General features: G+C 40.5%; 1 protein-coding gene across 1 annotated transcript in view; it reads left to right on the forward strand.

The window, feature by feature from the left end:
• The first annotated feature begins 8,635 nt into the window (after nucleotides 1–8,635).
• Nucleotides 8,636–26,768, forward strand: part of ass1 (argininosuccinate synthase 1) — a 30,085-nt gene continuing 11,952 nt past the window's right edge. Inside the window, exons 1-10 of the mRNA XM_005720477.1 lie at nucleotides 8,636–8,750; nucleotides 12,245–12,379; nucleotides 13,268–13,336; nucleotides 13,692–13,880; nucleotides 15,568–15,624; nucleotides 15,718–15,792; nucleotides 16,457–16,527; nucleotides 16,635–16,665; nucleotides 21,718–21,808; nucleotides 26,187–26,271. Coding sequence (XP_005720534.1) covers nucleotides 12,278–12,379; nucleotides 13,268–13,336; nucleotides 13,692–13,880; nucleotides 15,568–15,624; nucleotides 15,718–15,792; nucleotides 16,457–16,527; nucleotides 16,635–16,665; nucleotides 21,718–21,808; nucleotides 26,187–26,271 — 770 coding nt within the window. The 5' untranslated portion in view covers nucleotides 8,636–8,750; nucleotides 12,245–12,277. The remainder of the gene's footprint in view (nucleotides 8,751–12,244; nucleotides 12,380–13,267; nucleotides 13,337–13,691; nucleotides 13,881–15,567; nucleotides 15,625–15,717; nucleotides 15,793–16,456; nucleotides 16,528–16,634; nucleotides 16,666–21,717; nucleotides 21,809–26,186; nucleotides 26,272–26,768) is intronic.

A 26,768-nucleotide genomic window follows, 5' to 3' on the forward strand; every position in this document is an offset into this window, starting at 1 on the left:
TTAACAGCCTGTGCTTTTTGCTTTGCTTCCAGTTTTTCTGAAGCGATGTCTGCTGTTAGCTGTCTTCTTCTGACCCTGGCCATGGTGTGAGACATGGAGAGAGTCGTCTTTTTATCGACTTCTTTTTAAACAGTTATCTCACCTCCTTTCGCCATGAGGCGTGTTTTAAGTTGCTCTTCAATTGCCAGGTTTGGCGCCTGAAAAACCTCGATTTTTTGTTTAATTCCGATTATTTGTGATGTTGTTCGTTGCGTTTATCGTAACCTTAAAACGTAAATATAGGTTAGTTTTAAGGTTACCTGCTAATCCTTTCGAAGAAATTTTTGATGTGTTCTTTTTGTTTTCGTTTCAGTTTTCTGTCAGCAACTGTTGCCTAGTAACAGAAAATAAAGGTAACTTGTTACGCTGGCGGGTGACGTGACGAATCCTACTTCCGGGCCTAAAGTAGTCTGCGTTTAATATGGCTTTTGTGTTGTTAACATGTTTAATGTTATGTCTTTTCTTCTATTTAATCTCAAAAAGCTCCTAAAACAGTCAGTGATCACTGTTGACCTCCCTCGGCTTTTATTACCACTAATCATTTATTTAAGCTCAGTTTTAAAAACCTTAGGATGTAACTACAGCCCAGCCCATGCAGCAGTATATGAATGACTAACCTCGTATTGTGGATGGATTATCTCAGTTGTTCTCCTGGCTGAAGTTTGGTCCTTTTACAGCATCCTGCCATGCGATTACATTTGTTCCTGACCACTGAGAACACTCACGTTAACTTTTATCGAGTGGAGAAAAAAAAGTTAGCTTGTTTATATTATGCTAACATAGCTGTGTCGCTAGCGGTCACGTAGCACATCATTATATACCAGCTAGCCCAACTTCAGTAACCCTACAAACGTCACTGCTGTTTAGTTTTCTGTCTTCATTTATGTTGGAAGTGATAACAGAGCTGTACGTTTTAACTTGTTTCCAAAACCCCGCAGTCAGGACATGCTATATTGTATTTAGATAGAAGCTAGCGAGCTAACTCCCTGCTAACTTCTAACTACATAACGCACTTATTACTTTTTTTTTAATATTAAACTTTATTAAGAAACAGTATATAGAACATGTATACATTCAGAACAAAATTAACATATGCCAGGGGGTGTAATACAATGAATTACAAACATTCAAATAATTTGTAATTACTACAAATAGTAATAGTTTTCATAGCCTTTTTGCTAAGTGATCACCTGGACAGCGAGAAATGATCACAGATCCGTGACGCTGTAAACACGTGCACCTGTGGCACGAGTGACCAGGGGGACGCTCTAAAACTCTCAGGAACCACATGTAAAGTATATTAGGTTATTATATCCTAGACTTCACTGAGTAAAAAACGATGAAGATCCATTGCAGCTGGTCTCAGGAGATGATGAAAGCCTGAACACTTTCTCTACAACAACAACAAGGTGACTTTATTGTTGTGATTGATTTAGTTTTTGAAGATTTTCAATGCTACTTTAATTATAAAATTCTTATATTGCAACTGAATGCTGTTATGTGTAGGCAACTCTACATGTATTATAGGAACATTAATAATGATAATCCACAGCAGATCTGACCAAAATTCTGTTCTTTCTTGCTGGATTTCAATGGTAACGTGTACAAATTAATTTTATTTTCAAGTCACTTCCCACCTCACTTTTCTCAATACTAAACTTTCTATTTTTAGTCCTTTTATTTTAGCTTGAATGCAAACGACATCAACAAAAAACGAACTTCTTAAAATTTCTTTTTGTTCCTCTTTTTTTCCTCAGAATAAATTGTGACCAGGCTCATTGGCTGAGATGGTGGAGCAAAACAGCAACGCATTAACTGTGACTGCTGAAGTTCCTGTATGAACCCAACAACTCTGAAAGTCCAAGGAAAAGGTGTGCATTTTCCCTAAAGCTCAGATGGAATTTGATGGTCTACCATGCTGCATTCAGGACTCTCTCTCACTGGTATATGAAGAGTGCTACCAATAGAAAGTGTGCACACAATGTCTCACTTCATGCTTGCTCTTCACTAACCTCTGGTGTCGCTTTCTAGTCACTTGTGTTGTTATTGTCTCACAAGCAGAGGTTTTTACTTGGGAAGTAATCATGACCTCTTTTCAGAGTCTTCTCTAACATTAAATGGTTGTGAAATATGTCTACTTTTCTCCTCTACTTTAACTGCTAAGAGCATTTTGAGCACAGTGGAGAAAAGGGGTTGCACTGAGGATTCTGAACTGTGGTGTTTAAGTGTTGTCACTGCACAGATCCTTATTCACTTAGCTGCTGTTTAGTTTAAAAGTCTTCATCAGAACAAACACTTCTAATTGCACTTTGCTCCTCACTGTCTTTGAAAAGTAAGAGCTGATAAAACAAATCCCCTAAATGCACTTTTATCTTTAAGTTTGGTATAGTAATCTGTCGAACAGACAAGTAATCTTGTCTGTTCTAATAAACCCAAATTTCAGCAACACCTTTGGATCTGTTCGGTTTTATTCATATAGCACCAGTTAACAAATCTTGTCTCAAGTCACTTTATATTGTAAGGTAAAGACCCTACAGTGTTAATCAAGGACAAATGTTCACTCTGATTCAGTGTTGAAGTGAATGACATTGGTAATCAAAGGTGAGTTTTTGGCCATAATTGACTACATATGTATAATATATCATGAGTGGACAGACATGGATATAGCACACCTTAACTGTTTGGCTGAGCTAAAACAACCACAGCAGGGATTCTAGCTTAAAGGTATTCTGGATATTGTTAAATGTGCAAATATTGGCATATTTTTTGTTTGTCAGCTGTCCTGTTTGAAGAAAACACTTTGACGCCACTTGAATGCATGAATTTATGAACACATTTTCATGATTTTAGGGACCAAGCAGTAAGGCATAGAGGACACAGGTTTTTAATTCAAAAATCAGAATCAGAATCGTGTTTATTGGCCAAGTATATGTGCAGACACATACAAGGAATTTGGTTCCGGTAGATGGTGGCTCTCAAGCACAGCAATGTAAAACAAACAAACAAACAAACAAACAAACAAACACACACACACACACACGTCTATATATACATTACACATACATACACAAAGCTGAGTAAACCAACTATAAATAACTAATCTAAACTTATATACATAAAATACAGAAATGGATGGGGTTTTATTGACCCAAAATATGATAAATAATTGACAAAGCTAAAACTTGAATAGGCAGACCAATAAAAGAGGTCAACTTAATAAACTAAACTCAAAATAACAACTAACAAAACCTCAAACAAACATAAGACAAACTGACCTCGTGAAGTGACTGTGACAAAGTGGCTAGGATTGAAATCATTCACCATTTGTCACTTACATATATTGTTAATTTAGCTTGTGTTATCTTAATCATTCTTATAATCAATCATAATGCTTTAATATACACACTGCAGATGTAACCTTGGCTGGAGTTTCAGCTGTGGGTGGGATTCTGTATAAAGCAGGGGAGATTTTGACTGCCAGGGTTCTCGTGTTTGAGTGAAACAATTGTTGAATGGTGAAACCAGAAAATAAGGGACACTTAAAAGAAACTTGAACAGTCTGCTGATGCTGTCTTCCTATGTTATGCTACCCCACAATGACACATGAGGGTACTTAGGCTACGTTCACACTGCAGGTCTTGATGCTCAATTCCGATTCTTTGATCAAATCCGATTTTTTGTCTGCGTGTTCACACTACAAATAAAAGGCGACAGCAAAGGCGCTCTAGTGTGAACGCTCAAAGCGGCCCGCATGCGCAAAAGAAGACTTCACACACAACGCGCTCTGTTTAGACCCAGAGCAAACTATTGTTTGACTGATGGCCCTTAATATAAAGACTTCGGACTTTACGTTTCCCAATTTTTGCTTTAAGTTATTTTGTTATTTACATAATAATGTAAATAACCTAATAATGATCCTTATTGCTGTTTTAGAGAGGAGCGGTGCTTCAAATGATAGCTGCAGATTTCTGTCAGATTCTGCAGATTATACAGTACAAATAAAATGTTCACGTTTCTCCAACGTTGTCTTCCCAACAGTTTTACTGACATCTACACGGGATGGCCAGGAAGCATTCGCGATGTCTTCTCGGGCGCTTCTCTGGCGCTGATAATTGGCGTCTGTCTTGTGTCGGTGACGTAAAAGACGGATTTAATGCGACATGACCGTTCAAACAGCAGTCGCTTTCTAAAACATCGGATATGTATCGGATTCAGTACCACATACGAAAGTGACCCAGATCGGATTTGAAAATATCGGATTTGCGCCGTTCACACTGTCATAGCATGATCGGATATGGGTCGCATAGGGTCAGAAAAATCGGATTTGATACGCTTTCGCCTGCAGTGTGAACGTAGCCTAAGATACTGGCTTAGCTAAACCAAATGACACACAAGGGGGAAAACAAAATTGCTGCAATATAACCAATTAACACAAAAAAATTAAACAAACTCCAAACATCCCCCAGGCAATGAAGCACGTGGTTTAGTCCAATGAGGCTGTCAGCAGTACTTCAGATCTCCCACACCTTTTGCCAACCAGGAAGGAGAAGCCAAACTCCCAGGTAACTCAAACAAAGAAAGATGTATTGATATAACAAAACAAACATTTTACCTTCCAGTGTTAATATGTGTGTCCTCCATAAAAACATTGTAAGGTGTGGTGGAAAAAGTAAACTAAGTTAATAAAGAAACAATATATTTGACAAGTAGTAAAACATATTTAAAGTAGCAACTGTAAACTAAAATGATGCAACTGGTGGTGAGGTGTGGAGCTTACCATGTGTGGCTTGCCATCACACATGAGGAGAAACTGATTACAAGAAAAATGGAAAAAAGTTTGAGTTATGCTGTCATTAAATTTTAGCATCGTTTTTGAGTTGAGGACAATAAATGAATATTTAACATTAAATGTACCAATGTTGTTGTGTACTACTTGGGCAGAGATCATTTTAAGAAGTTTTAATTTACAAGCAAATGGTGTATAAGGTTGTAATTGAATGGAAATGTATTGTTAAGGATATAAAAAAGTACATTTAATGGGTTAAAGTTAAAAGTAGTGACTGTAAATAGTAACAGAAATAGAAATTTTAGTTTTTCTATCAATAGAAAATATCTGTTAATGATACAGAAAGTATACCATGAATAAATGGAATTTTTCATAGTTGAAGGAAATGTCCATAAATCTATTTGGAATGGTATAGAACTTTGCATTTTCTTAGAGACTGTGACACTTTGTGAAGGGTATGAATAATTTTGGACATGACATTTTATCTCAAATGTAAATAAAAGCTGAGAATTATTTTTTTCTATAACAATGCCTCTCATACGTTGTCTTATTACCGTATCTTTTGGGAGACACCTGTGTCATGTCCGGTCCAAAAAACCTTGCTGGTTGAATAAAAGTAACTTTAAGTCAAAATTTGCCAGGGGTATAAATACTTATGGGCTTGACTGTATGTGATCATTACAGTCTGATGTACCAGACAGCTGACTGTGGCCACTCCTAAAGTTATTAGTTGCTCAATCATCATTCCTTCATTCAGCCTAATCACAGCCTCCTGCACTTGCATAAACATGTCTTTGGACCACATGTTGACACTTTCAGTGAGCAGCTATTTTGAGCCTCTGCAAATTGTATTACTGTTACTCCTTAACAGTTGATGCATAATTTTGTTGTACATGTAAAATGACAAAGGGCTGTTCTATTATCTTTTCTTCTATTCTATATTTTTGTTTAAAAAGCTGAAAGTCTACACTTATATCACATCTTATTTGATTGATTTAAAATCTATTGTGGTGGTGTACAGAGGTAAAATTATGTCATGGTCCAACAATTTGTAGACCTGACTGTAAATTATGTTTTTTGCATGGACCAGAGACAGGATTCACTGAAGTAGGAATATATCAGTAATAGTGTTTTGAAAAAACACTTTGAGCAGAAAAGCCTTAAGCCTAATTTTAAGGATGGTAGGCTTAATTTTTTCACTTTAACTGAACCTGTGCTCCTCTGTGAAAAGAATTAGAACCAATGGTGAATATGCTAGTTCTATAGTTCTCTTACAAATACCAGTTGCATTTGCATAGAGCTGACCTGTGTGCACAGGTCCCACTAATGGTTGTTGGGGCTTTTTGCCATGTTTCTGACATGGCAAACAGCCATGGCTGGTCCTTGATGTCCTTCTGCTATGGTTAACGTCCTCTTCTGTGGCTTCTCGTCTACACTCTTGGCACTGCAGTGTGGTAGAGTGACAGTGGCTGTGGAGGTGCTGAATTGCTACCAGCGGTGACAAGGACGCCTGCAAAAATCAAAACTTGTGAGGAATCAGATGAGAACAATGATCTCTCTCAGTGGTATCAGGTAAGATGGAGATAAAATCTTTTGGTTGCCATTTGTACACATACACTAGGTCTGGGTACATGGGACATGTTGTGCAGAGCTTAAAGTCAAATAAACACAAATATATACAAACAAAGGGCACACTTGATTATTAATTGACACTATGTCTAGTAATAAACAGGTATATAACAGCAAATCCTGTATTACACTTAAATGAAGATATATATTGCACAAAATAAATTTGTGTGTGCTTTAGTTTTGTTTTTTGCCATCAGTCTGACTGGTAGAAAAGAAGTTGTTGTGGAAACATGTGGTGTGTGTAATCAGACTGTCCACTCTGCTGATATGTTCATTGTTTTGGTCAGAGGAGGGTGTGTCCCGAATGATGTCTCTGACGATGTGTTGTGTACTTCTTGTGGCGTTGTCTGCATATTGATGGAAGATCAGTCCTCATAATCCCCTTTGCAGCCTTTATTACTCTCTGGAGACTCTTCTGTGCCTGTGTGTTTTTTTTCCATAGCAGACAGTGATGACAGTATTGAGGATGCTCTTGATCACTCCTCTGTAGGCTGGAGCCATAGGGTGCAGCTCAGTCCTGCCTCTCTGAGCAGAGTGACGAAATAAAGCCAATACTGGGCATTTTTCACCGTAGCTGTGGTGTTCGTGGTCCAAACCCAGGGTCAATTTTATATTAAGGCCAAGGAACTTGTGGCTTTCAACACTCTTCACCTGAGTCCCATTGATGTCTAGAGGCAGAGACTGGGTGTCAAACATAAGGCCCATGAATGGGCCAAGCAAAAGACTGCAATCTGGCCCACTGGACGGTTTTGGTAAATATGAAGGAGGGCATAAATTTAGGACTTTTAACTATATTTTCACAGGTTTTACTACAGCTTTTCCTACTGATAAAGGCCTTCCCCGCGACCATTCATACTACACCAGAGTAATGAAGTAATAGTTAAATAATTAAATGACAAAAAAGTTCCTTTTTTTTAACACTATTGAAATGTCAGAGGTTTTTAAGAGTTGTTTCACAGTGAAAACTAAACAAGTAAAGTATGTGAATTAACAAAAACTCTCTGGCTTGTAATTACAGAAAAGTCTGTACAACGAGCTACCAGAACTTTTTCTGTCATTTTATACATCTGGGGTTTTTATTCTTCGTTTTTTTTTGGTTTTTTTAACAATTTAAGGCCAAAGAGTGATGATGTTTTCTTTCATAGACTACAGCAACATTTCTTCATTATAATATATTCTTCATTATGTATAAAAGTGAGACATACTGTTGCAATTTACAATGCGTTTCTTTTTCTTGTATTAACATAAACCCAGGATTGTGTAGGAAATGTTTTTTTCACTGACAGAAAGGTGAGTTTCACTGCTCCAGACCCATGAACTCAAATTAAAATCGGATATGCTGTTGAAATCCAGTTTGATTCAGTTCAATTCAATGAACAAGCACTAAGCGACAGGGGAAATGGAAAACACTCTTTTAACAGGAAGAAACCTCAGGTGAAACCACACTCGGGAAGGGGCAGCCATTTGCACTGCCTGGTTGGGGGTAAGGGGAAGAAGACAGGACAAAAGACAGTCTGTGGAAGAGAGCCGGAGATTAATAATCAATTTAATCAATAATGATTAAATGCAGAGTGGTGTGGAGTATAAACACATGTCTGTGAAGGTTCACAGTCATCCAGGTCGTCGTAGTCTAAGGAGCTTGGATATACAGTATAAACACATGAGTGGAGAAAAAAGCTGAGTGGAAACGAACACAAACCAGCCCCCAGCAGCCTAGTCCTGTTGCTGAACTATCAGCTTTAACAAAAAGGAATGTTTTGAGCCTAATGTTAAACGTAGAGATTAATAGTAGAGAAATTGCACTGCCTGTTCTTATTGTGATACTCTGGGCATCAAATGTGTATTTAAATTCATTTTCACCTACAAAACGGAGGTTTCACTGGTCCAACCCACATAAGATCAAAGTGGCCCACGATGTAATATGAGCTTCACATCCCCGGTCTGTGGCAAACACCTGCAAATTCCCTACTTGTATGTATTTTCATTTCCTGCTTTGCACAAAATCTGGAGAAATGGATTCCTAATGAATTTCAGATTGATTAAATTTAAATGCCAGTGTATCTACTGAGCAAGCTCTGGTGCTCCCATAAATTCTTAAATAAAACAAATGCTGCTGACACAGGGCGGTCAAAGCAACACGAGCATGCTATGTGCCCCATGGATGACGCAACGTGTCGCGAAGGGCAGCAAACCGTACAGCAGAGTCAGCGAACCGAGCACGCTGCTGCTTTCCTGCGCTCCTCACCGACAGACACACGCGTCTCTTCGGTTAGAAAGAAACCCTCTGCTAGTGTCTGTGAGTACAAACTATCTATACATGTACATGTGTTTATTTCTCTCTGTAAGGGTAGTTACGCAATCATAATGAGCGTTATGAATTTAGCTGGAGGTTGCCGTCAGTCGCCGGTGACTTCAGTTGCTGTGGTAATTCTATGCGCCCCTTAAACCTTGTTGGCAACATCTCCCAGAAATATTCATACCTGTGTCGGTAATAAGTATGTATTCACTCCAGTAGGATGAAAACATTTTGTAGAGAGCTCTCTTGCGACTGTTAAACCTTTTCTTTAAATGTGTTTTTTAGCACCGGCATATTTGAAAGAACAGTAATTATGTAGTGCAAGTTGTATCCCAAAACCACACCCTGTTTCCGAAATTTATTTACGTGGGGAAAAGATAGGACTCGTCTGACAAAAGGGAAGGACTTGCCTCTGCTTATGTAAAGTCATTTCTTCTTTACTTGCACATTCATGAGAATATTAGTGATGTGCGGATCGATACTGAAATATCGATTCCTCCGATACCAGTCATTTATGTTCTAGAATCGATACTCATATTAAAATATCGATATTTTAGTAATTTAGGGTAAATTTGTAGGTTATCATTAACAGGAACAGAGTGCAAATAAACTATATCATTTGGATTGTCTATACATTGGAAGGAACTACTTAGTCTTCCGCCTGTCATAGTCATGTGTGACATATGTTTGTATAAATGTGTCTAGCCCCTTGTTGTGCACACTCACAACAATGGCTGAGCATAAATGGAGTCATGTGCAGACGTATTTTACTTCCACAAACAGTTGAGACGTAGTTTGCAATACATGTGGCAAGAAAGGGAGGTGTTGTGGCAACACTACTAACCTCATCAAGCACAAGTATATGACGAGCTTATGTTGAGGTGAACTGAAGAGGAGGAGTGGACATGGACAGGTGCTGCAAGGGCGAGGCAGACGTCTCTCATGGAGTCCTTTAGTGCTGCGGGCAGGCAACGTGTTCAAATAGCGCACAACTTCAGTTTTTTTTATTTCTATATGATAACTGTGCATTATTAAGCGATAAGAACAAGTAATCCGATGTCCTGTAATCATTATGATGCTATAATTTGAGATACAATAACTGAAATACGTTTTTGTACAAAGTATCAGTATCGGATCAGTATCGTCGATACCACCCTGAATTTAACTTTGTATCGGATCGGAAAGGAAATCAGTGGTATCGCACATCACTAGAGAATATACCAGTGCTAGCACGCTGTTATTATATGTACAAAACAAACATCACATTCACACAAGCACAATTCTGTGGTCCTCCTTAACTTGCCACATGTATGTCACGATCTACAATAAAATGCTATATATACTGCCAGCTAGACTTCAAAAGTTGCTTAAATTAATATTAACACTAATTAGGGCTGTTCATATAATGATATATATCGGATGACGATGTAAAAACGTCTATCGTTTCATTTTACGCTATCGTTTGTTTCGTGGTGTCGCAAAATAAACTGTTTACAGCAATATTTTTTCATCGTGGCTATATTAATTTCGTAAAGTTCTCTTTCTCTTTATATAACCACACTATGGACGGACAAGCGCCTGTTTTTATGCGTTGTGGTTAGCAACAACGACGGTAACAGCATCACGTGTCCGCTTGTTTATGTTCCACATAAACCTTTCACATTAAAGCTCAAGATCCTGTTGAGACTTTTCAAAATAAACTGAATCACGTGAAAGAGCAGATTATTTACGGATGAGAAGTAAAAAAGACCCGCCAGGTGCTAAAAAATAAACCGTAGACTCAAACGTTAGAACAGGCTTTTCCCCGCAGCACGCCGTGTAATAAATACTCACAAAGAAAACGGCGCCGTTACAACTTATGTCTAAAAATGTGTCGTTTCAGCATCGGTTAAAACTGCAGCTACATGACGCGCAGCTGGAAACACTTCACACAAGTCGAGCTGCCCGAGATTCACAGAAATTACAGAAAATGTTACATTTGTGTGATTTACGATAGAATTCTTATATCGGGATATGAGATTTTGGTCATATCGCACAGCCCTAACACTAATGGTATTACGAGAATACTAATTCTAGTACTTGTTAAGTCTACAATGATTTCATTTTAAGAAGCACTGAGCCAGCAAAGAAATGCGTGCATAAGATATTGTAACTCAGCTTTAAAAGTTTTGACTCCAGCAACTGCAAGTACACTATATTGCCAAAAGCATTCGCTCATCTGCCTTCACACGCATATGAACTTGAGTGATATTTCATGACCTTTGCTGCTGTAAAAGCTTCAATTCGTCTGTGAAGGCTTTCCGTGAGGTTTAGGAGTGTGTTTGTTGGGAATTTTTGACCATTCTTCAAGAAGCGCATCTGTGAGGTCAGACACTGATGTTAGACGAGAAGGCCCGCTCGTAGTCTTGGCTCTACTTCATCGCAAAGGTGTTCTGTTGGGTTGAGGTCAGGACTCTGTGCGGGCCAGTCAAGTTCTTCCACACAAACTCACTCATCCATGTCTTTTTGGACTTTGCTTTGTGAACTGATGCACAGTCATGTTGAAACAGAAAATGACAATCCCCAGACTGTTCCCACAAATTTGGGAGCATGAAATCTCTTGGTGTGCTGAAGCATTAAGAGATCCTTTCACTGGAACTAAGAGACCCAGCCCAACTCCTGAAAGACAAGCCCAAACCATAATCCCCCTCCACCAAACTTTACAGTTGGCACTACGTAGTGTTGAAATCTCCCAATTCTTTGAATCTTTGGGCTGAAGGAAGGACAATACTCGGTGTATTTATGCTCAATCAACAATACTTTATTTCCATACAATTCAACACTTAAGAGCATAAGGACCATCATGATAGGGAGACCTGCCTGCAGAGGGTCACAGCGAGTCTCGAAATGGTGACGTGTTACTCAGCTTCTTATAGCCGCTAGTGGCCCCCACCTAGTCGTAAAAGCCTAAATATTCACATTCTTTCTCTCTTATGGCGCCTAAGTTTTGACCTCAGCTCCCTGTCTTCCTACAAAGGTGGGGGTATGTAATGTAGAATGGATGTATCCATTCCATGAAGCTCGCTACGAACTGTTCTTGAGCTGATCTGAAGGCCACATGAAGTTTGGAGATCTGTAGGAGACTGACTCTGCAGAAAGAAAGAAATTACATGCTCACTGAGCTCTTGAGGTCAAAACATTTATTCCTTACAGCCTTATTAACTCAAGATCTGTTTCAATTGCCTGCGCAATAGCTGGTATTAAAGTTTGTGAGCAGAAAATGCTCATATTTGAGCATCTGACCTTATATTGGAAGTTTTCCAAGCTAACCTTGGAAACTTTACCAAATCAAGAATTGTCCACAACTTATCTGAACTAATGGTCTGTTGGGACCTGCTGTTAAGTCAAACAAGGACAGCGATCAGAATTTGGGTTATTAATTGACATTTCGTCATTACGAGTTAATAGTTATGTAATCATTGAATTAATGTAATTGTTTCCCTGCCACTCGACAGCTTCTTTGGCTGCTTCAGCAAAAAGCACTCATCATGTCCAAAGGTAAGGTGGTTCTGGCTTACAGTGGTGGACTGGACACCTCCTGCATTCTGGTCTGGCTCAAGGAGCAGGGTTATGATGTCATCACCTACTTGGTAAGGTTTGAAGCCATGCACGCAACAGTTGGTTTAGTTTTATGCTGCCAGGCTTTTGCATGTTGTGTCCTTTTGGTTGTACAGTTGGCTTTATAAAGGGTTACAGGTGTTCACTGTGGTCTGTTATTAAAAAAATCTATAAAAACAACCCCAAGACCTACCGTTTTGGGTATCTCTGCATGGGTCAAAAGGTTTGGATTCATAATGACAGCTCAAATCTGCCTGGATTTGCGTTTTGCCCCACAGCCACTCAGAACTGCACAATAGGCAGATTTTCCGATTGTCTAACTTCATTTAGTGATTTTTTTAGGTCAGTGGGGGTGGGTGTCAGCCAAAGGTTCATAGCTGTTGAACAGGATGTACACCTCAGCTCTAGCTCTTCAGTGGAGTAAAAGAAGGCACTCATCCAGTACATGATCCAGTGTAATGTTTCATGAAATTACAAAACCACGCACTTGCGTGAATTTGCTAAACAACAGTCACATAAACAAAAACCGAGAGGGTTTACTGTGCCACTGTGCACAGTATAATTCACGTATGATTACTGCAATATGCAGGTTCTTTTAGAGCAGCTACAATTCACTTTACTATGTGAGAAAAATAGTCCCTTACTCAGTTCAGGAAATCAGTACAGCCTCTTCATGGCCTCGAGTGGCGTTCACGCTCAGTTGTTGCATCTCCTCAGCAGACGTGATCTGAACTGCAAGACGGTGGACTGTCAAAAATAACACTTTGGTAGGCACGTGCCTCTGTGTGTCGATGCATTTAATTTAGAGAAGAATTTAAACTAGAGAACCTGCATATTTATCTTCTTATTGTGTTCATCCTGTTTCCCCTGGAGATTTCAACATCAACGTTCACATTCAAAGCGCTTTTCTGTCTTTCTAGGCCAACATCGGGCAAGACGAAGACTTTGAAGCTGCCCGGAAAAAGGCGGAAAGCCTCGGTGCAAAGAAGGTAAGTGTCAGTGAAACAGGATGTTGTATTTGATTAGGATGTGTTTGCAGCGTGAGCAACATCAGAGAATGTCAGCTACAATGCTTTGAATGCTTATGCACAGCCCGACTAATCCTGGATTTCTGGCACTGATCCCAATACTAATATTTTTTTCTAGATGTAGAAGTGTTGCAGTTATAGTAAAGGCGGAAAATTGTTTTTAATTTCATTAGGATTTTATTTCACGGACGAGTTAGCAAGGCAGTGCTTGATTCTGCACCACAGTCAGAGTCACAGTCAGTCTTCTGGACAAATGACATGATGGAACCATTTTAACAAAGCCCTGTTCTGTGTCCTCGCCTCTGTGGCTGTGCAGGTTTTCATTGAAGACCTTCGTACAGAGTTTGTGGAGGACTTCATCTGGCCTGCAGTTCAGGCCAATGCTGTCTATGAAGACCGATACCTGCTGGGCACTGCGGTAGCACGGCCATGCATTGCCCGCCGTCAGGTGGAGATTGCACGCAGGGAGGGTGCCCAGTTTGTCTCACACGGTGCCACTGGAAAGGTAAGTGAGACAATGGGCATGGAATTATGCCGTGTGGGGTAAGAATGTTCAAAATCTGCAAATGTGATTCCGGGAATAAGTTTACATCTTTATTTTTTGAAGAGCAGGGACATAAAAGCAAATGCAGGGCTTGTGAAACAAGACTAAAGCATCAGCTTTCTTATTATAAATTAAGCCTCAGACATGGCAGTTAAAATTGAGGTGTTTTGATCCCAACCAATTTCAAAGTACAGACTTATTAGCTAGGTCTAGGTCTAGCTAGGTCTAGCTCTCTTTGCACAGTTGCTTATTAACCTAAATAAGACTACAAAGTTAAAATCTACCCTTCCTCTTCCTCAGAAACCCTTTCTATTTAGTCCTTTGAAAAGAAACAGGCATAACAGCTGAATAACAGCTGTCTTATTTCTAAAGTGAGCCTTTTTAATGGGAAAAAGCGTACAGCTCAAATGGTAAAATAGGAGCACAGAGTTTATTTGGTCAGAGTTGGTAATTTAACAGATCAGGACAACTTTGAGTCTCATCTAATGTTCAAGTGTCCTGACTGCAGCTCTACCAGATGAAGATGTTTTCAGGCTGCATGCCAAGAATTTTCTCAGCCTAGGTTGTGAAAGTGACAGTTTGTGATGTTCTCATTATTTAGACTTACTGCAGTTAGCCACACTTTCATGCCATTGTTTTCATATCCCGATTTGACCCGATGTATGTTCAGAGCACAAATTTAGCTGCGTTAGTAATAGTTCCTGTATATTTACACTACAAATTTATGGAGATTTTTCTGGGATTCATAATATATTTTCAAATATATTTCTGGAAAATAAAAAAACCCTTTAAAAAACATGTTGTACTTTTTAAATACATTTTCCTTCTATTATTTTACGTCTTTTCTGAAATGCAGTGTCCACATGTTGCCTATAGATGGAGTCAAAAACCACATCATGGAGTTAAAGTACAGGTTTAAAACATTGTAACTTCTTATAGCTGTGTGAGAGGCCAGCGACCTGTCCAGGGTTTACCCTGCCTCGTGTTTCAAAGTGCAGCCCATTTATTCTTTTACTATTTGTGTTGATAATGAGGAAACTATGGAAGCTTGTTTAAGCCACAGAAAAATTGAGTTAATAAGCCAAAAGTAACTATTTTTAAATTTTAGGATAATAATCCAAAGCTCTAAATTGTAGATAACAAAAAATGTTTAGTAGGTGATTTTTTTGTTCTAGTGTCAGAAACAAGCTTCTATAGAAAGAGACAGTAGAGAAACAACTACTAACAACTAAGAAACAACTAAAATTTAATCAGTTCATCCATTAACACAAAAAGTAATCAGCAATTCTAAAAAATTTGAGTCAGTGTGAAGTAAAATAGTTCATTTTAAGGTTGTTGTTTTTTTGCATAGTAACTGTGATTCATTTGGTTTTCTTTACTGTCTTTGATAGTACATGGAGGGCATTTTTGAGTTTAGGATGTAGTTTGGGGAAAACTAATTGTTTGAATATGTAAACTTGGGGTTTGGGGTCTTTTCTGGCCCTTAATAGATAAAAAATAAAGCAGATTATTAGTGAAAATATGAATAAATGATTAAAAATGTTAGCAATGGCCCTGCTGTGCACTTTTAATCATCTGTGTTTATTGTAAACTGATACAACAAGTAACACAAGAAACATCGAGTTGAACTGTTGTTTGCACTTTTCAGGGAAATGACCAGATCCGTTTTGAGCTAACATGCTATGCCCTCTACCCTGAGGTCAAGGTGAGTTTGTTTATTTATTGTGTGGATGTAATTTACTGACACTGTGGAGTAATGTCAGTATAGCTGGAAAGAGTTTCTGTTTGTGTTCTTTAGATCATCGCACCCTGGAGGATACCCGAGTTTTACAACCGCTTCCGGGGGAGGACGGACTTGATGGAGTATGCAAGGGTAACTCCGTCAGTGGCATAATGTCAGAAACACAATTATTTTACCACCTTTATTTTCATAGCAATGGGTCTGTTAACATTTTCAAGGTACAGATTCAGCCTTTGACTAAAAAAAATCCTAACAATTACCTGATCAAATCTCCAAGTCCTAAAAGTACCATCCACTTAATAGTGACATTAACATTGTCCTGAATTATTTTGAAAAAAACAATTATTAAGCATGCAGTGGACTACCAAAAAAGGAGATTAGAGGCTATATTATAACGAACATTTTGTATTGAAAGGTTTAATTATTTATTACCTCAGATTCTCAGATTAAATTACATGGATTACTTGTATTCTGGTGGACGTTTGTCGATGTAGTCGCATCCAAAAAAAAATGATGGGCTGACCAGTTTTTCACACTAGAGGGTGGTCATGATGTTTAGCCAACACCTTTCAGACAAGCCTGTGAGTTAATTGTGAAATGTACCTTGTCTTAAAGCGCAGATTTTTTTTTTTTACTTTAAAAAAAAAAATATATATATATATATATACACACACACACACACAAAATGTCTTTGTCTGTAATCCTTCAGTCAGAACCTTCTCAGTGGAGACGTACCCTTTTCCAAGTCGCGCTCACAGGATGTAACTTAAAAGCTTCTTTTGCTGTTAAACTGTAGGAGCATGGCATCCCTGTGCCTGTGACCCCTCGGGCACCTTGGAGCATGGACGCCAACCTCATGCATATCAGGTGAGCAGGACTGGCGTGATGCATCTTCTTTAGCTCTTATTTCAGAATCTTTGATTTTATTTTATTTTTTCCAGTGAGAAACTTTAATTGTTCAAATTTCTTTACAGCTACGAGTCGGGCATCCTGGAGAATCCCAAGGTAAGCTCGCAATGTTTAATAAAAGGAAACATAATTCATCATTTTTTATATTTAATCCTGCGGGGACTTACTTGTGTTCATTTTGAATTTATATTAAAGCTGTTACAGTATAATACTTGTTAACTAAAGAAATCCCTTCTAATATGCTGTTCTGTAACTGTTCTAAGAAAATAGACCAAAAATTGTTTTGTGCAGACTGTCTGAGGCATTTTTTTCTAACCTTCCTCACTGACACCCCTGTTCAAGCTTGTAAAAACAAGAGCTGATCAGAAGAGTTTTGCACAGGTGCAAAAACAATTTAAGTGAACCTGAAAAGGTAAGGTAAGGTTTTGCCTAAACTTCTGAAGGATGACATCATCTTCAGATCAGTACCTGTTCTTGAAATTGATCGTGAGAAATAGAAAGAAACCTGCATAAGCCGCTTGACGTACATCTCATTTTTGACCATTGTGAGTCATCTCTTCAGCATCCATCTCATGCGCACACGCCGAACTAACAGACCTAATGATGCGTTTTTGTGTGTACGTGTGGTTAAATGTGTCAGACACTCGGAGGGACACATCAGTAAACCTTCCCTTCAGTCGACTGACCAATGCCAGCCCTGCCAGAGACAAACATGACTCACTCTCCCACAGTGCCATGGGTGAGTCAAGGGTTTGATCTCTGCAAGGTTAAAGGTCAGTGTAGTACATACAGGTTGCCCCCAGTGACCCCCCCACGCCCCCCAGAGCTCCCATCCCTCGGTCGTTGTGTCTGTGCCTCTGTCTCTCCTCACCCCGGGTCCTCACCAGGCCCTGGGAAGAGCCTGGGACACACAGACACTGACTTGTCGTCAGCAACGCTTCTACTAATTCCCGATTTCATGGGAGCCTGGGAGGGGGAAGGGTTAGGGCGTTGCGCCCAGCTGGGGCCTCCTGAGTTCCAACCCCAACTCCTCGGGACCTCATTGTTCCACTAGTTGCGCCGCCGCAGGCTGCGACGTGGGAGGGGAGCCATTTCATCATGACACCGTGACACCAAAATGTCACCAGTAACAGTAAAGTACAAAGACAGTGCGCCAGACAGATGAGTCCCCAATGGACGGGGTGTCACAGGGAGGCGAGGGGTCCTGCGCTGCTGGAGCGGAGATGCAGGGGCAGGGCCACTGTAACTCACAGACCTCCATCTCTTGCTGTCTTTCTCTGTCCCTTTCCCACCCCTCCGCTGCCTCTTTAGTGGCCGTCCTGTGGAGAAATGTTTTGAAAAGAATGAGACGAACCAGCTCAATAGCATAGCGATGTATGATGATGGTATTGTGTGTGTGTGTGTGTGTGTGTTCATTCGGGAGGGGTTTGTGCTGGACCTTTTCTCCGATATTGAATCGATTCATTTCCTTAAATACAATGAAATATTTATGGCACAGAGGTCTGAAGTGGTAAAAGGATTTGAATATATTACCCCAGAGCCTGAAATGTGGGACTAGGTAGAAATTTCTTTACAAAAAAGCAAAAAGTTTTCAAGTCTTTTTGTTAACATTTTAATAAAAAAAAAAAAAAAAACACCAGTGCAATTTAAACTTGGGGGGTAAAAACAAAAAAGCCACTTCCCCCTCCAAATTCTTAAACCAGCAGGTCACATTCTGATCTACCTGAAGGTCATCTGATAGAGGTCACCTTGCTCTCTGTACCAGCCTGTCTCTCTGCTCCAGTTACAGCCCTGAAGGCTGAGGTCGGGCCGCGACTATTCAGACGATACAATAGTCCCCCCCTCTGTATCTGTGATACAATGGTCCCTCTCTGCTGAACACCGTCAGATTAGAAAATATCCAAATGGTCGCTCATATGTTCGTCTGTAGATAAGCGTCAGCAGTTCAGGTTACTCTGTGATTAACACTGTATCCTTCCTGATAACCTCAAACCAGGTCACCTACACCACAATGGGCTGCAGGCTTTTGTTTACTCATCTCCATATGGCAACGTTAACCTATGTGAAGACATGCATTCATGCCAGCTTTAGCTAGCTGTTGCAGACTGTTGGCATGCATCTGATAAGTGCACTGATGTAGTGGTTGTTATAAAGTTATTAGATTCTGGTGTTGCTGGGAACATGAAGGTGTAGTCTGTTTTGTCTCCTGCTTATTCTTTACTAATTAAGAACAGATATTAGAGACTGTAATGAATATGAATGTGCAGGGTTTTAATGCCTAGGATTTGCCTAATTACATTTCTGGAAACAAAATGCTAACTAGGAAGGCGATAAACAAATATTATGTGCTGTTATATATGTTTTTTTTTACTTCATAGACCACCACCTGTTGGCAAAACAGCTGAGGTTTTAATTGTTGCTTAGCACCTCTTATGTTCTGTCATCCATCATGTGTGGTAAACAATCCGGCACTTGTGTTTGGATGTCTCCACATCCTCGAGCTTCCTCACTGTCCCCGCTCTCTTCGTTCCTCCGCACATGAGCAGTCAGAGTCTGCCCTGAGGCAGCTTGACACTCGTCCTGAGTCATTAAAACATCACCTCGGTCTTAATTATAGCCTCTGTCAGCGAGTTTCCCCGGGCCTGCTTCTTTTTTCCTTTTTTCTTTGATCCGGGAGCTGATGGCCCACTGCTCCCGTTGACCAGGAGTAAAGGAGCGAAACGCCGTGCCCCTGCCCACCTAGAGGAAATGAAAACTTGTTTGCTGCCGTTCACATTTGATCGCTGGAAAGATGGATGGTCGGAGGACTGCCTGTAGGGGTAGGAAGTGGGCTCGTAGGTGTATGTATACATGTCAGTGTGCGCTCTGAAGCAAAGAGGTCAGTATTTGTCATGCGCCTTCGCTGCCCTCAGGTCTCATTAGCCTGACCTGTGCTACTCGGCGAGTGCTCTCTGCGCCCATCTAAGCATCGTCGTCATCGCAGCTTTGCCTTCATAGACAAGCGCCTGCTGTCCTCGTTAAATTCAGCCCAGGATGTGACACGATCCAAGGGCGCTATGAATATAAATATCTCTACAGCACAACACGAGCATATTGTTTTATTCTTGTCTCAATTTGCCATGTTTGCATTTTAAGGAGAAGGACAGACTTGAAACGTGGTGATTTTAGGATCATTTCCAATCTGTTGCGCCAAACATGTTTTCCTTTTTTTTTCCCCTCTTTTTTTTTTTTTTAAACCATCCTCTCCCGCTCTCTTCCCAAATCCTGCTTTCTCCTCCTGCCATTTCTGCTTCTTTTGGCCCCTTTTTGGCTGTGATTGAAAACCAATGAGGCGACTAATAAGTGGAAAGATAGAAATTTACTTGCTTTAAGTTCATGCGTCAGCCTTCTCCTTTTGCTGCCCGGGCCACGTTTAGCACAACAATATCGCAGAAGCAAAGACTGCCAAAGGAGCTGCTCTGTGCTACATGATGGTGCGCTTCACGCCCCATTTCCCACCAATACCCCGTCGCCCCCCCGCCTTCGCCATCTCTACCTTTTCCTCTCTTTCAGGGCCACGGCTTTGGGACAGGTCCACCTGCAGGGGGTTTGAATTGAAATGCATTGATCTCTCGCTCACTGGAAACAACCCTGTCCCTTTACGTTTCCTTTTTTTCCCCCTTCTTTTTTGTATTCAGTAGTATGTAAGTTCAAGCTCTCAGCTTTGGCATCACATTACTGCTACTATACTTTTTAAATTAATGATTTTTTTTTTTTAGCTGATCGTGTGAAAATACTTTAGTGGTTATTTTAAACTCGGATGTTCTTCAACAACAAAAGCAGGGAGCCTAAATGAACAACTTCTTGTTAATTAAATGATAATTAAAAGACCATAAATGGAAAAAACTATAAACAACAGGTTTCCTGTAGTGTAGCATCCCGCCACCTGCAAGTATTCTTCCAGCTGGTGCCTCTCATGTGCTGTGTTGCATTTGCAGGTTAGAAAAAGATTAATTTCCTTTCCCTCTTCCCTCTCCAAGAGTAAGCATCAAAAGGCTTTTTAGGGCAGTCATTTTGTCCCTCTCCCATTCGCTCTCATTTGGCATCTTTCAGGGCACTGAGGCAGAAAATGAAGGAGAGGGAGACTGCCGCCTTCCCAGTCAATTTCGGTGTTTAGTTAAAAGGAAGGAAAGTGATTGCGCTGCTCGTTTTCTCCTCACTGACAGGCGGCGAGCGGATGCCGATTAGTTATTGAATGATGATTTAGAGTCTGGTAAAGCTTTCCATTTAAATGCACCCAGTGGTTATTTTGCATAGTCCCCCTGCAATTTGCCTCAGCTCAGGAGACATTGGCCATCATCTTGTCCTAATGCCGTGTAATTGTTGGAGGGGTGCATCGCTGGGCAGGCACGTCAGACCGCCACGCTCTTTTAGGTCCCAGCCGTGACTTTACTGAAATCGCTCCCGGCTCCCGCCAGCTGGAAAAAAGAAAAACGACAAATGTCTGTCAACGAGGACAACTTTAGTGGATTTTAGGGTGTAGACTTGAAGGTCTTATTGTGCGATGCCCATTTAGGGGAAGATTCTTCATTTGAAAATAAAGCAGAAGGGGAAACGTCACTCAGAAAATCACAAGTGGAAAACTGGAAGATTAGAGAAGAGTGAGAGAATGGCAGAAACACGATAGAGTCGGCAGATTCTCTCAGACGGGCAGAGCTGCTGCTCAGATCGGTGCTGTCGTAGCATCAGTGGGGTTTTATTGTGTTTTTCACTTGTCAGGTATACACTGTTCTTTAGGATGTGAGTAATTTCATTCTCGTGCCCTTTCCCACTCTTTCTCGCTGTGTTCTGCTTTTCCTCGCCTTCCCCTGTGGTGCAGGGCCACATGGGCAAAATGAAACCAAATAGAGGAGAAAAATGGAACATTGATTTTTTCCCCCCCTTTTTTTGTCTTCACTAAAGTCCTGATGTCGTCTTCAGGTCTCTTCTTTTTCACGCATCATTCCCTCTGTTCTTCTGCCCGCCGTGTCCTCACACAACAGTCTCTTAATACTGTTTTTTTCTTCTTTTTTCTTTTTGATGAGGTCTCAAGAGGTCCGAGTTATTCCTCTCAGGGAGTGAAGTGTGTGAAATGGAGAGAGTGAGTGTGTGCCTTTGTGTGTTTTTCAGAGTCGTGCACCGGCTGACCTGTACCTGATGACCAAGAACCCAGAAGACTCTCCAAATGTCCAAGATGTGCTGGAGATAGAGTTCAAAAAAGGTTTGTGGGCTCGCCACATGTGTCACCTGTTGATCCCTCCATCAGTCTGCATCTGTCTTTTACCTGTTTTTGCAGTACTGTGCAAAAGTTTTAAGCCACCCATCGTATCTTTTTACTTTTATTCTGTTTCATTTTTGAAAGTTTTCAGCAATAGGTCTCCAGGGTTTTTTTTTAAAGCTCTTTCAAAGTTTTTCTTTGACTGCTTTTTCACTCATTTTCAGCTCCGCCCTTGTATCTGCCCATTTTCAGAACATCGCTTTTTGTTAAGCCAATGATCAGTGAGTCATTCAAGCTTAAAAAAGACACCTGTATTGTCTACAATAACAGACAGCTTAGCAAAGAAACTGTTTTAAATGGTATATTTGGGTGCTTTGTTACTACCACGCGGTGGCAAAACACATAATTTGCTGCAATTTCTTTTTCTGAATCTTTGAAAAATGCCCAAAATAACAGTTTGACAGAGATGGCGTAGGATCAACACACAGAAGAGCTTTAAATGTCCTTAAAGAAGCCCAAAGAACTATTCCTGAAGACTATTTGAATACATTACAAGAAAGCTTGCCTAATAAGAAGTGTAGAAGAAGAAGCATGTGCTTTATATACTGTTTCTGTTTGCACATCTTTTAATAAATTGCTGCACCTTTTTCCACAGTTTTGTTGCAAAATATAAAGAAATCAGGGAAGGTGCAAGCCGTTTACACAGTACTGTTCATGTATATGATGGAGGAGTTTGTATAGAACTTTCCAAAACACAGAGTTAAAAAGTCCTTCACAGTTTGAATGAAAGCTACACATTAAAGATACGTATACATGTTCCAAGATACAGACAAATAATTAAACATGGAGTCACATATTCATTCCAACATACACACAAACAGATGTAAACGATGGTCCAGAGTAAAGAGAAAAAGATTAAGGGAAAGATAACCTGTAAAAATTAGTTTTCAACAGCCGTTTAAAGCAAATCACAGATTTGGCCGGCCTGACAGGCTGAAGGAGGCTTTTCCAAAGTTTGAGCACCGCAGTCTCAAAAGCAGTCTCGCCTCTGACTCTAAAGTAAGAGGGTGGAACAGTTAGGAGACCTTGATTCAGCCATTTGAGAAGTCTGCTGAAGCGATGATGTCTCAGTAGCTCTAATAAAAGAAACAGGGGCCTGTCCATGTAGAGCTTCATATGTTAATAAATTTCACTGGGAACCAGTGAAGGGAAGAAAGAAGGTCTGTAATGTGTGAGAATATGCGTTCAGCACTAAACGGAGACTGGCTAAGGAGGACTGAGAGATGCACATCAAGAGCGAGTAAGAGTAATCGAGGGAGGAGAAGATTAAAGAGTGAACTAAAAGTTCAAGATGACTGAAGGACAGTGAAGGCTCGATTTTTGTGATACTTCGGAGGTGAAACCTTTATCATGCGAATTGAAAACAGACAATTCAATTGACCTGTTGCCATGTATTTGATGAATAATTGAAGAATGGATGTGGTGATGGAGAACCTGCACAGGGTTGGTGTGACAGATGAGCCACTGTGGTGACCTCTAAGAAGGAGGTGAATTATATGGAGGATAATCATGCAGTGTTTTTAGTGTCATTTCTACTGGCGGCGCCCAGTGGCGCCAGTATCCGGCAGCCTCGCCTCTGTCAGCGCGCCCCAGGGTGGCTGTGGCTACAATGTAGCTTACCATCACCAGTGTGTGAATGTGTGTGTGAATGGGTGGATGACTGGATATGTAAAGCGCTTTGGGGTCCTTAGGAACTAGTAAAGCGCTATATAAATACAGGCCATTTACCATTTACCATTCTTTGGCCTCTGCCTTACTTTGTGTTGCTCCATCAAACCTGGAGACATTCTGTTGCACGTCATGCATAAACATTCAAAAAATGTGTTAAATGTAAACATTTCGGAGCTTCTGTTAATCATCGTTAAGAGGTCGCGTCCACTATCGCTCACTGTCCACTGCAGGCCGTACCTCATCTTGTTACTTAACACTGATGGTTACAGCTGTAGGGCTACAGATCTGAGGCTGACTCAGCTGCACTTTACATTCACCATTTCTGACCACCCAGTCTTATCCCTAACCCCTCACAGCATTACTTGGTCCCAATCTGCCATGTTTGACCCGGGGGCACACACACAGGCCGGAAGCATTAACTCCAGCTAATACATTGAGCCCTGAGGGGCCAGGGGAACACTCATTAGATATATTGCTACGAGGCTCAGGGTGAGTAGTAGAAAGTGTCACATGTTTGTGCAAACAGAAAACTGCAAGACACATCCAAGCCTGGGGCAAATGGCACAGATGTCCCTTCATCGTGGTTCCTCGGTGGAGGTTGAACTACGGCAACATCAATAGGCTGAGGAGACACTAGCGCCTCTGATTGAACAGACTTAGTGGGCAGCTTTACGAGCTATAAGCTATAAGGGTAATTTAAGGGAAGTTCAAAAGTTTAGCAGGAAATTTTAAAGAGCAAATGAAAATGCCTTTCAGTGGATCCGCAACGAAAATGGATACCCCGATCTCTCTTTACCAGTTTCCCCCAAAGAAATGTTTAACTCCGAAACAAGTTGCTCGGCGTCGGTTATCTGGAGATGCTTTTGTAAAACAGCGATGCTCTAGTAAAAGCCCGGTCTGGTTTCGCGGGCCCTTTGCATGCCTGTGCTCCATTTTCACACATATTCTCTGTGCCTTTTATTGAGCGCTCTATGACAAAAGCTGTTTTAGTTGTCCACACAAAGGCCCAAGCCTACTCCTCCCTCTGAGCACAAGATCAGCACAAGAATGTTTCATTTCATTCCCCCTCCCACCTTTTCATCCCTGCCTTTCTCACCAACGTTTTCTCACTGATTAAAAAAGAATATTTAACGACAGGAACCTTTCTACCCCCGTCAAACGCTCCGTTCCCCCAATCCTCTCCCCCTTTTTTTAAGTGAAAAAAAAAAATCATCCCTCCCTCCTTTCTTGCCAAAGAGGTAAGGAGGAAAAAGAGACACAGAGGAAAAATGTAAAGCAGTAATTTTTCCTACAACTGTGTCTGCGCTCCCATTGTCTGCACTGTTAGGCCACAAAAAAAGAAAAGAAACTGAAGAAAGGGGATCATGAGTGGAAAAATACCCCCTCGGTAAATGATAGAACCCAGAACAGCGCAAGGACGAAAAGAGCCGACCCCTGCACTCCCACGTTCAGACGCTCAGCTAATTTATTTAAACTTTTAATCTAATTATTAAATATCTAGGAGAGGTTTTTAAAAAACACACTGCCCTCTCCTGCTTTCACTCTTTTTTTCTTCTTCTTCTTCGTCTTCCATGGGAGCCACCATGATTCCCGCGATATGAGAATGGGCTGTCAACAAAGCCCTTGTCTAAAAAAATTAGCCAAGTCCCTCACATGTCAGTCCCATTAGAGCTTAGCAAACGCTAGCTGAAAAGCAGAGAAGTGCTGCTCTTCTCTTCAAAGCTGTTTGACTGACAACTGCAAGCACGCTCAAGTGTGTGTAGGCCACGGGATGGACAGCGCAGCGGATTTCGTCCTGCTTCCTCCTTGCGTAGTCTTAAAAAGGATATATACCCCCCCTCCTTCCACCTCCACCTTTGGCCTGCGTTGCTTTATCAAAGGCCACGAATAAGCAGGTCTATGACAGTGATTGATGCACACTTGGGTTAAGTGTGCGGAGAGATCGTGGGCGTCTAAAGAGCAATAGGAAGATGAGTGCAGGTGCTTTAGCTTCCAGCACATGCGCAAAACACACACAAGAAGTGAGAAGGAAAAAAACCTCTGAGCTGAAGAGAGTATGGGTAACAAAGCTGTGTGTGTAATTGAATTAGGTAAAGCCAGCCCACAATTTCACAGCTTTCAAATGAGAAGGGCCTTTGAATTTATTAGCCCTTCTCTCCATCTCCTTTTGTAATGGCTTTCACTTTTAGCTGGAGACTATTTATTTGACTGGCTGAGATAATAAGCGCTTGTCAGCAGATTTGATAAACTCTGCTTTGTTTTTTGTTTTTTTTATATCTGTTCAGTGAAAATTAATAATTTGTTTTTTAAGCCATTTGTCCAAAACATTTTTTTTTAAAACTAGACTGTGAAAATAAACTTTATAACTCTTTGATTCTTTGATGTGTTTCTTGTGTTTTTGAGCATTACATAAATTTATCAGCTGCCTGCTTTGCTGTAGTTGTTCTTTGTTGTATCAGAAAAACAGAGAACTTGGATATCAGCCTATAGATAACATTTTGTTCTGTTTGAATCTCAGATGTAAGAAAGCATGATGTAGAGGATGGATAACGGCCTGCATCAAAGCTATTTTAGTTACTATTTATGATTCTGTTTCTATGTTGGTGTTAAAAAAAATCTTTTTTTCTAAATCAGTATTTTATTCCTGCAGGTGTTCCTGTCAAGGTGACCAATATGAACGATGGTATTTCCAAAAACACAGCACTGGATGTCTTCTCTTACCTCAATGAGATCGGGTAAGCATTTTTCTGTGGCTTCAAAACAACACGCACCTTCTGTGTACGCCTGTAAGTAAGCCTCTCTATCAGGATCGTGTCCCCAGAGGTGGAGCAGTGGTTAAGTTTACCACCTCTAGAATGATGTCTGTCGCTGCTGGCCCTGGGATCAACTTCCACCAGTTTTCCCTCCTGCGTTTCTCTTCCAGCCTTGTTTCCTCTCTCTGCTTTCCAACTGTCAGCGTAAATGAGAAATACTGAAGGTGAACCAGGCGACACCACAGAACAAACTGTTTTCCTCTGCTGCTTTTGGGTTTCAAGGTGTTTCCTGTGATTTTTATTTTACACACACTTTTTTTCTTTAATTCTTAACTTCAGACCTTCAGACTGCTACAGATTATCTATCGTTTACATAATCTATAATGAAGTTGTACAAACTGCTACTGTTACTAATGCAGCACATTTCTATTGAGTTTAAGCACTCAGATTGTTTTCTTATTACAAAAGATTTTTAAGAT

The sequence above is a fragment of the Pundamilia nyererei genome, unplaced genomic scaffold, assembly GCF_000239375.1.
Source record: "Pundamilia nyererei isolate P.nyererei 1_Seehausen unplaced genomic scaffold, PunNye1.0 scaffold00002, whole genome shotgun sequence".
NCBI lineage: Eukaryota > Metazoa > Chordata > Actinopteri > Cichliformes > Cichlidae > Pundamilia > Pundamilia nyererei.